Source organism: Tetrao urogallus, assembly GCF_951394365.1.
Source record: "Tetrao urogallus genome assembly, chromosome: 6".
Classification (NCBI taxonomy): domain Eukaryota; kingdom Metazoa; phylum Chordata; class Aves; order Galliformes; family Phasianidae; genus Tetrao; species Tetrao urogallus.
The window spans coordinates 55,809,725-55,821,039 of NC_136819.1; the positions used below are offsets into that span (position 1 = coordinate 55,809,725).

General features: G+C 42.6%; 1 protein-coding gene across 1 annotated transcript; it reads right to left on the bottom strand.

Moving 5' to 3' along the window:
- Positions 1-575: 575 nt before the first annotated feature.
- Positions 576-11,123, bottom strand: AP5M1 (adaptor related protein complex 5 subunit mu 1; the record flags this gene model as incomplete). The annotated part of the gene is made up of 8 exons (XM_079536765.1): positions 576-658; positions 1,647-1,743; positions 2,020-2,135; positions 2,240-2,325; positions 3,036-3,175; positions 3,723-3,950; positions 6,459-7,104; positions 11,065-11,123. The coding sequence occupies 8 exons, from the start codon at positions 11,121-11,123 to the stop codon at positions 576-578; spliced, it is 1,455 nt and encodes a 484-aa protein (XP_079392891.1).
- Positions 11,124-11,315: the final 192 nt, after the last annotated feature.

Genomic DNA, 11,315 nt, shown 5'->3' on the forward strand with positions numbered 1-11,315 from the left:
CGCCTCACCATATTACTGTAAAAAGCTTTTTCCTTATATCCAGAAAATCTCCCCTCTTTTAGTTTGAAACCATTTCCCCTTGTCCTATCACAACAACCCCTGCTCATCAGTCCGTCCCCATTTTTCTTACAGCCTCCCTTCAGATACACAAAGGCCACTCTCAGGTCTCCCAGCGCCTTCTCTTCTCCAGGCTGCTCAGCCCCAGCTCTCTCAGCCTGTCCTCGTAGGGATGTGTTCCATCTCTTGTGTCACTGATCCCTGTCAGACCAGTTTGTATTGTCTGTGCCCCTAGGTACATATTTTGTACCTTTCTGATAGAAGGGAGTGTAAACTTTGTGTTAGAAAAGAGATTAAAAATGGCCAGGAAAAAAAAAAACCTATTTATTTCAAATTATCTTCCCTAAGCTGTTATCCAGAACTAAACAATTTTAAACCAACATATATATTTAAGTGAAACGACTTACTTGTCATTTTTAAACAAACACACAAGTGCAGGAACAAATTTATTTTCACAGTATTGTGGCACTGCTTCCATTTGCTATTTTGTTTAAATACAAAAATCAATCACAGTCACATCAGTAATATAAGCTTTTGTACATGGTAGGTGCTGATGCTTCGGAATTCCAGATGTAATAATCTGATGAAATCAGTTCCCGGGCTAAAAAAATAAAACAGACAAGAAATATAAGCATTACAGAGTGCCTTACAATCAGCCATTCCTTCAGTCAAGTTAAGAGACTACTAATCCATCCTTACAAGTTTACAGAAAAGGTATAATGGCCTCTTTAAACTCTAAGACTCTTACTATTATTTGAAAATTATTTCTGATAATAACGCATTTAAAGTCTTAGCTTCAATTACCTTTACTAATGTATCAGTCATGAGCTTAAAATTCAAACAGAGGTTAAGTCAAAAGCAGGTGGATAACTTGGATTTTGTTCAATGAATATAAATTACATACTTGACATAAAACATACAGTATGGAAATGATGCTTTTTTGTGTTACACTTTAGGACTGACTGTGACCTGTCACAAAATTAACAGCATAGATCACAGCTTCCAAAAGGCATCTATAGACTTTTGACTGATGGAAGTCGCAAAAGACAGAGAGCAACAAATAGAAATGCTTCCATTAGACAGCAGTGCTCTGATTTTATTGGTGCTTACAGTGTTCTCAGTGTATTTTTGCTGCAGACTTGCAATGTTAACTCAAGAATAGGCAGATTTGGGTTCTGCTCCACATCCACCAGCAGATGTTGGTATGATGACACTAAGACAGCAACAGCTGCAGCCTGCATGCAGGAGCTGCATTCTGGCCTGCAGTCTGTATTTCTAGACCACATATATCTCCAAATTAAAGCATCCTAAGCAAGAGGGCAGACTATGGAAAAGTGTTCTCTGTCTCCCAGTTTAAGTCCTATCATTAGGTAGAACACTGTAAAACATCACAGGTAATTTAGCACACGTAAAAGGGTGATGACAGTCCCTATTCCAAAGGACTTCGTGTGCATTAAGCACAGCAAGAAAAAGATTTGTACAACTTTAGTTACATAATTTTAGTAATTGACATCCAAAGTGTGTCTTAAATCATTGACATCCAACTTGTAACTGTTCCAGCAAAACAACTGACATTTTTAGCAACTCACATGCAGTGATTTTGGGTTTTCCTGGTGCAAAGATCTGAACAGAATGCTGGTCCACATAACACCCAGTAAGTGTGAAGTCTGGGATCCTAAAATACATCTACAGAATGAAAGGAAATACACAGTGAGATGCATAATGTCATGGTTGTTGTGCAAATACTGGCAACCAGCGTTACGTGCTTTAGGTGTGCAGGCGTACCCCAAAATGACAGGATGTCAATTCATGTAAGTTAAAAAAGACTCCATACTGAGAAAAAAAAAACAGGTTAATAATTAAGTCTGATTAATATCTTTGTAGTTGGTTGAAGGCAATAAAAATATCACCTTTCTCACTTATTTACTATTAGGGTATCTTTTTACAGAGACTACGACTTACTTTTACATAAGCTGTGTTGCCAGTGCAAACATAATCAGTTGGGTGCTCTTCACCTATGTCACCAAAAGTCACAGTTCCAGTAAGAGAAACTTCTGAAGATTTAGGGAACTTCTGTCCTAAAGCCAGAAACAACATCTGTTAAGGAATTATACAGCTGTGCTTCCCCTACAGAAAATCAGGTTGGGAAGAAATGATGAATGCACAGGAGTGTTGTACTTACCAATGACCCAAACCAGGAGGCTCTTCTCTCGTGACAAATCCAGTTGGCCATAACTAACTTTGTACTCCAAATGAGCAATTGGGCCCCTGCAGTGTGAAAAAAGAGCAATAAGGCCGCTGGAATTAATATTATTCAGTTATTTGTTAATAATCATTTTGTTCAAACAACAAATGCTGAAATGCTTAAGCGCACACAGACAAATCGTATGTATCTAAGCACACTGTTAATTTATGGAAAGAAATTACAGAGCAGGAGGAAATCAATGTGTTTTCAACCTAGTAATCATCAAAGTTGTTGGTATTTTACTGTCTTCAGTTCACCGACAGCATTTTCCTAACACTGTGATCAGCATCACCAACGTTGCATCATTCCATCTTTGAATTTTCATTGCTGTTGTGTGACAGTGCAGTCAGGCAGCGGTCTGAAAGGCTTAAATAAAAACTATCCTTTTAATTTTAAATGACTGTATTTTTGATAAGCTGATCTGTAGCTAGGATTAGCAGCCTTAAGGAGCAGGTAACCCTGGGCTAGAAAGTATCTCAAGGCTTAATCCACCTGGAGGATTGTGGCAGTGTTTCATGTGAGGAAATACCACAGGGAAACACGATACTTAATGGAGGTATTGAGAACCAATCAGAAGTCACAAGAATTCCAAGGCTTCCCAACGTTACCAAGGTTGATGTCCAGTGTTGGTCCTTTGATGGAGCACAATCTGTTACACTGACTGCCAGGAAGTTCATTTTGGGAAGATCACAGAGAAAAGGAGGAAATGTATCTAGGATTCCTTTACTCTTACCTGTTGAAAAAGGGTATACGAGCTTCACAGTACTCAAAAGAATTCTTTATGCTTTCATGAAGCTTCAAATTTACTGTTATTTTTAACTGTGATCCCTCTTCAGTGAGTTGATAAGATCCCAAAATTGGTGGAACCGGCACCTGGAGAAAACCATATTCATTCTCAAGACATATCAGCAATATCATGGTAAGATCAGCTATATGCTGTTTTAATTACTAAGGTATTTTACAGGCTAACAAACTTATTAATTGCTGATTGGTTTTGAACAGTATCTGTCAAACCCTTTGGGCTGCTGACAATACATAGATTTTTTACCTATGCTCTTGACATCTCAGCCTGGATTCACTTTGTCTAATTTGGGCAATGAGTGGTTCAGAACTTCAAGTATGAACAGTAATGCCAAGTAGTCAGAGGTACTGTCATGTTATGAAAGTGACTCAGATGACTCAAGTCCTGAAGTTCCAAGCAATTTACTATATGAGGAGATTTCTATTTCCTTGTATTGAACTGAAAGTCACTTCTCATAGAATTATTAAGGTGGGAAAAGACCACTGAGATCATCAAGTCCAATTGCTGACCCATCACCACCATGCCCACCAACTCATGTCCCTGGATGCATTCAACAACACAGGTATTTTTATTTCTGTTTGAGGACTGGAAAACAACTAGGGTCAGTGATGGCATTACCTGGGAAGTGTAGTAACACAAGTTGAATGACTCTGAAGGAGGAATGAAAGGAAATTTGTAAGGCCCACTGTACACAGAATCATCCAGTGGATTAACACTGCTGGACATGAGCATGGCAGGGTCAATGGATGTCACGCAATGGTGGACGAAGATGTCTTGGAGTGGAGAACCATTAGTTGGGAGATTCAAAGTGAGGGTTACATTTGGTGCAGCTCCCTCTATATCACACTTGAAAAAAATGAAGACGAAAAGTTATGCTACAATATTTCCTTCAAGTCAGAATTAGATGTTCAAAAGTTAAACACAAACATTAAACCATCACACTAAAATTTTTCAGCTGGCTTCAAATGTTTGTACTGACAAATACTTTCAAAACAAAGTCTCTTTCTCCTTTCTGTACAGCTGAAGCCTTAGCTAGCTGTCTCTTAATTGACAAGTGTATCTTAGCAAGAAATAAGCCCATAAGCAAGCCAAGGACTTACTGCTATAGCTGAATTATTACATAAACACACTTGGTGACAGTCCAATTAATTCAGTTACATTTACAACATTTGCTTAATGGATTCAAGCATGCTATTAATGGCCACTGTGGTCCCATGCCAGCTCTCTCACAGCAACCATGTGCAGCACATTCATGCTCTTGTCCCTTTGCGTGCCAGCTCAGCAGTACACAACTCCACCAGGTCTTTCCTTTTACGTAAGGCCATCCACTCTGCAAGACGACCTAGAAACTTGTTCCTCTGAGAACAGGAAGCTGTTCAGCCATATAGTCCCTACCAGCATGGTTGGTGTGAAATAACTCAGTTTCCAGAAATGCAGTATTTAAGTCGGCTCCCTTTGAAGATGACTATCTCACCTCTTACTAATTACATAAGCACAATCCACTTTAAAATCACAAAATGGTTTGGGTTGGAAGGGACATCAAGGATAACCAAGTTCCATCCCCCCTGCTGTAGGGCTACTCTCAAGGAGTACTTCTCCCAGTCTGAACACATGGGACTACCCTGACTCACCTCACTAGCTTCACATCAGCCCACCTTTCGATTTCATCAAGGTCTCCCTGGATGGCATCCCTTCCTTCTGCCCGATCAGCTGCCCTTCTCAGCTTGGTGTCATCAGCAAACTTGCTGAGTGCACTCGATGCCACTGTCAATGTCATTGATAAAGATACTGAAGAGCACCGATCCCAAGATGGACCTCACTCATGATCAGCCTCTACCTAAACACAGGGCCATTGACCACAGCCCTCTGTCTGCAACAATCCAACCAATTCCTTATCCACCAAATAGCCCACCCTTCAAACCCGTATCTCTCCAAATTAAAGATGTGGTGGGGAACCATGTCACGAGTCTTGCAGAAGGCCAGGTAGATGACATCAGCTGTCTTCCTTGTGTCTACCAATGCCATCACTCCATAATAGAAGGCCACCAGATGGGTCAGGCATGACCTTCCCTTGGTGAAGCCGTGCTGGCTGTCTCGGATCACCTTCTCATCCCTCATGTTCCTTAACATATCCTCCAGGAGGACCTGTTCCATGATCACCCTAGGCACAGAGGTGCCTGTTGTTTCCTGAGTCCTCCTTCCTCCCTTTCTTATAAATGGGAATGACGTGATTATTTTTCCAATGAGTCTCTCTACCCTTACAACAACAGCTATTACAAATACACTGCACTAAGATAATTTATGAAGCATAGTTTGGAAGAAGGAATGTTAAATATAGCAAAAGTAGAAAATACAAATATTAATGTATTTTGTAATTGTTGTTGATCTATTTTGTCAACATTCCCCCAAATTTTAGTATCAAACAAAGAAAACCATTGCTACATTAAAAACATTCAAGATTGTTACGCAATCAGTTTCTTTACACAGATTCTGCAGCAACAGTTCTTACATCAGTCAAACGAAACAGCATTTATGGATTCAAAATTTCATTGTCACAGAATCATAGAATGGCTGGGGTTGGAAGGGACCTCAAGGATCATGAAGCTTCAACCCCCACCACAGGCAGGGCCACCAACCTCCACATTTCATAGCAGCCCAGGCTGCCCAGGGCCCCATCCAACCTGGCCTTGAACACCTCCAGGGATGGACGGGACATCCACAGCCTCTCTGGGCAGCTGTTCCAGCACCTCACCGCTCTCATAGCAAAGAACTTCCCCCTGACATCCAACCTCAATCTTCCCTCCCTCAACTTAAAGCCGTTTCCCCTTGTCCTGCTATTATCTACCCTTTCAAAGAGTTGAATAGAATGCAGGAGGATGGAAAATTACATTTTCATGTGGTAGGAAGATTAATTAAAAATGCTCAAGTAAAGACAGTCAAGTAGAAGACTCAGAAATAGCTTCTAATCATTTATTAGATAGGTAGAAATGAAGTAAGTGTTAGCACTACCATTTCTAAGCCTTTATATGCAAAGGCTGTATGAAATGACTTTTCTCTATTTCATTTAGAATTTAATTAATAAAAAAAAAAAGGTAAAATACATGCAATGTAGCTACTGCTGGTAATTGAAGGCCCAGAAATAGTTACTGATAAATGTTGAAGCATGCAGGAATAAACAGTGAAGATCAAACTAAAACACACTACTAGCACATGAGTCTAATATGCAATGGCTTGCTAATATTCCAAATTTTGCAATTTTAGGAAATCACTGAGTAAAAGGAAACATGCATTTGCTTTCCCAGTGTGCTCACATGAAAAACACGTTGGTTAGACCAGCACAACAAATGCTCTCACCTTGCAGTTCACAGCTCCGTACACCTGCCACATGTCCACAACATCTCTCTTGTCATACTGCATACATTTGACTTTTTCAGTGATGCAGACGTTGACCTGAGGTTTGCCTTTATACGTGTTGGATCTCCAGGCTGGTTGCTTCACGTCTGCGGGAACAACCTGAATGTCATCAAACGAGCTGCTCAAGCTGCTGATGTTTGTGTTTAAGGGGGTGCCAAGCGGACATGCCTGTATGATCAAAGTGCGAAGCTGGCCTGCTTTTGCACTCAACTCCGCTTCATTTTTCCGACTGGGAGAAATGTAGTCCAGGATGCCAAACAGAAGAGCGAGTCCTTGCGAGAGCCCAGGGATGGTGAGGAGGGGCGGCTGAGGCTCCAAGGCTTCCTCAACCAGCGGCAGGCAAGCGTAGATCAGCCCGCTCTTCTGGAAAGCCACCACGGGCCAGAGGTCCCCTCCCTCGACGCGAACCGAGCGCACCGAGGAGTGATCGATTCGAGTGCTCGTATCTCGGTGCTCCACAAAGCTCTGGTCCTCTGTGAGCCTGAGCTCAAAAAGCAAGGCCTTGAGGAAATCGCTGTCAGACGGCACAGCCACGTGTGTTGATCCATTGAAGGCCTCCGCGCGTGCCTCAACGGTGGGGTAACGCCTGCGACACAGAAACAAGAGCGTCTCAGTACTACTCCTCTTTTCCCACTCAAAATACAGCATTCCTAAAAGCAGAACCACGTTGTCTCTTTCCTTGATGATCTCCTTGAATGCAAAAGCACTACAAAAGTCCTTGGAGTGTTGCTGGGTTTTAGGTACAGTCATTCAACAGATGCTCAATCAGATATTCAGCTACTGGCAGAAGTTGCCCAGAGGTGGTGGTGCCCCATCCCTGCAGACACTCAAGGTCAGGCTGTATGGGCTCTGAGCACCTGATGGAGCTGTGGGTGTCCCTGTTCACTGCAGGGGAGTTGGACCAGAGGGCCTTTAAGGGTCCTTTCCAACTGAAACAATTCTATGATTCTACAGATGGAACTCCTGAAAGCTCCTAGAAGTACCCTCGTGCCAGTGGATGCCAGCACTGCCCTGACACAAAGAGCAAGAGGATCACACACTAAATCATGGTCAGTAAAACCATGTCACATGTAATTAGGAATCATACTAACAAGCAGATTTTTACTGGAAACTTTGAGCAAATACATTCACTTTTTTTTTTTTTTTTTTAAACAAACTGTGTATCTGTCTGTCTACCATTTACAGTCCTATCTGTCTGACCTTTTGCGTACATAGACTATTTCACGACACTAATGAAGCCAAGCATGACTCACCGATGCAACAAAACTCCAACAGCAAAATATTTCTAAGAGGTGAGATCGCTCTAAACACAAGTTTTCACACACTTAAGAAAACGAATGCCACACATGACCAAATTATACTTTTTCAGCTTTTTTTTGCCTACATACAGCTACTGTTGTAGTTCTGCTACTCTGCTAAATACACTGAAATTACCTACATACAGGGTTTGCACTTCTGAGCTTGCACAACTGATCTGCAGCAGCTGTTCAACTAACAAGCAAAATGAATTAAAACTCTTCACAATACTGTAAATCCAAGAAGACCTCAGCGTACCTAAGCTCAAATGTTCCAGCAACAGTTGCAAAGTTTTTGTGGGAGAGCAAAGTGGATTCTGCAGTGCAGGTACAATACACGTTATTTGAGTGCTGCTATGACGGCTCCTTCATTTCGTGTTTTTGGAGTATTTACAATGTAACCATAACATCACAGGGGGACGGTTTTGTATATTCTAAAACTGCAGTGCTGCATCAATGTATATACTCTACTCCACTTCAAATGTTCTGCAGATAATGTTTGAGAATAAGCACAGGATTTTCCTCTGAAGCAGTATCATTTTTTACAGGAAAGAGGGGTGAACTTCTTCTCAAGCTAACTAAAACCTATCAAGAAGAACTGAAGAGTTCCCTTATTAAATGGCAATGAAAAATCGGTTTCCACAATTTTTTGTTTGCATTACTGACTCCCTCGAGCCTTTTAAATTAAGTCTGATGACAGGCTAACTTTTCAATATTCTTTTTTACTGATTCTTATAGCAGTTATTCATGGCCCCTCAAAAGCCATGCCATGAGTTGCACACCGCAGAACAAGAAGGATCCCTTTGAATCACACTGCAGCCAATCTGTACTCAGGCCATGTGTTTGTGCTCAGGACCACACTTATAAATGAACACGGGAGAAAAAAATGCCCAGATACATCAACGCCTTCACTTATTCCCCTTTAAATACAATTTTTTTTCTTTTAATACAGTGACAGCCTGTTTCTTAAATTGCCATGGACTTTGTAATCCCAGTGATGTGGTATTTCGTTTTATCTATGACCTCCACATGTAACATCCCTGAGCACTTGTGTGGTTCTTATCTTATTGCCCCCACGTCTCACTTGCACCATCTACAAGAGCAGCAGCCCCTTGCTGGAGGCAAGCCATGCTTCCTCATGCTTGTTTTCGTGACTATGCTTTTTCGTCTGATTCTTAATCACGCATCTGGAGCACCATTTTTTTCCCGTAAGGAAAAGGTATGCATAAGCAGAGAGAAGCCAGAGCTACGGGATTTGTAAACAGGATACAGATGACAGTGAAACACCTCCCTCCAGTGTCACTTCTGTTTTGAACAACAAGGAAACAGAGTGTTTTTGCTGCTCGAAAATTGACAAGGACTTCCTGTGCAAGGACACTGATAAGAGGCTGCGGGTAACCTTGGTGAGCATCTCTTATTTTTGGCCGATGTTCCCAAAACAAAGGAAGAGGAGATATTTCAGCCTAGTTTTGTCCATCCCAACCAGCCTGCTGCATTTGCTAGAGCTGTCCCCACAGCACAACCACCTTCTCCTCCTCCTCCCACTGCATCTTCCCAGCTTTAGCTGAGTCATTAGACAATTAGTTAGCCCTTCTGATCTAAGTTTTTCAGTATTCCCTTCTAGGAAGCGATGAAAACTTAAAAAGATGAAAGTTTCCTGGGCTGAATGAGCTTTAGTGATTCAAGAGAGCGACCACGCTTGTTGCTTGAATTAAGTTATGATCAGCTCAAAAAAGTGGAATGCTTTGATGTCCCAGATGTCTTCTCTGAGGTTAAAGATCAGGGCTCACGTATCTCCAGCTGAGTGCATAAGTCCTGAAACCAACAGCTTCCATGTGATCTGGCATTCTTTATATTGTCTGCACGCTTTGTTGAATTTAAGGTCAGTTAGGAGGATAAACTTGGGGTTTCCACAGCCCTATTATTTCCTCTGGGAACTTGAAAGATCTAAGTCTGGAAATCACTTGAAGTATCAAGTTGAGTTTGCCCTTTTCAAAGGAGCGCTCCTGGCTGACTGTGTGACAAGTTACTTCACAGATCCTTGTCAGCAGCCCCCGGCCTCCATGGTGATTACACTCACCAGCTTTGGGACATGGCTTTCTTTTTCTCTGCGTTTGTAGAGGGGAGGCCACATCTCTCAACTTGTAGGTAATACAAGGACTATAATACTAATCCTAAAACAATCAGAGGAATGCCCAGCGTGGAGAGCTGGCTGCACCCAAAGATGGACAATACTCTACTTACTCCTCTTTTTTGCATCCTTCTAGCTTCTCAGCTTTACAGAATTCAGATGAAGACTGTATGCTGTTCCACACATTTTTTCCTTCCCCAGCCTATTTTTCCTCTTGTTCCTCCCACAAAGGAAATGGGTTCAACACTGCCCAGACCAACAACACCAGCTTGCCTCGCCCAAAATCTTACTTAAAACTCTGAAACAGTTCTGAACGCAAAAAGCCCTCCTTTGGGTCAACCTCACTTTGTATGCAAAGATTAGAACCAAACTGAAACATTTCTGTACTCTCGGTGCAATTCAGCATGATGCTAATGAACAGAAGTGGACACGTGTTCTGCCTGTGTGTCTGGCAGCATTTCCCAACTGCTGCCTTGTCCTTTGTCACATGATGACAGAGAGCGGTGAGGTAAAATGTTTGCAACAAAAGAGAAGCCAAGACAGAAAGAGGAAGAGGGAAAGAGAATTAAATACAAAATGCAGACATTGTAAAACGAAAAAAAAAAAAAAAAAAGGAAAAGGTAAAAGGAAAAAGAAAAGAAGGAAGGAAGAAGGAGAGAAAGGAAGAAGGGAGAAAGGAAAAAGGGAAAAAGGAAGAAGGGAGAAAAAGGAAAGAAGGGAGAAAAAAGAGGAAGAAAAAAAAGGAAGGAAAAAAGAGGAAGGCAAATAGGAAGGGAAAAAGAAGGAAAAAAGAAAAAATAGATGAGAAAAAAAGAAAAAAAAAGGAAAAAAGAAATAGAAAAAAGGAAAAAAGTAAAAAAAAAAAAGAAAAGAAAAGAAAAAATAGAAAAAAAAGAAAAAAAAACGAAAAAAAAAAGAAGAAAAAAATTAAAAAGGGAAAGGGGTTTGGGGAACACGACCAGAATCCAGCGCTCGGCACTGACGGCTCCAGGCCAGCACTGCTGGTCTCGGCGCATCCCGAGCGCCGTCCCTGCGACGCACGTTCACCAGTTCCCCGTTTCCCAGCCCCTGCCCGCCGTGCCCCACCCGCCTCATCCCCCCGCTCTGCCTCCGCCGTTACCTGGAGAACAGCACGGCCCGCGGCTCTTGCCGCAGCACCCAGAGCGCCCGCAGCGCCATAACGCGGCGCCGGGGGCGGCCGGGCCGGGGCGCCGCGGCCGGGGAGGAGCCGGGAGCTGCGCGCGGCACTGCCGGCCGGCGCACGGCCATTTCCGGCGGGCGGAGGCGGCGCCGCGGCGGCTGCTGCTGCCGCTGCTGTGCCGGGACACAATGGGCGGCGGCGACGGGGCGGCGGAAGGCCGCTGAGGAGCC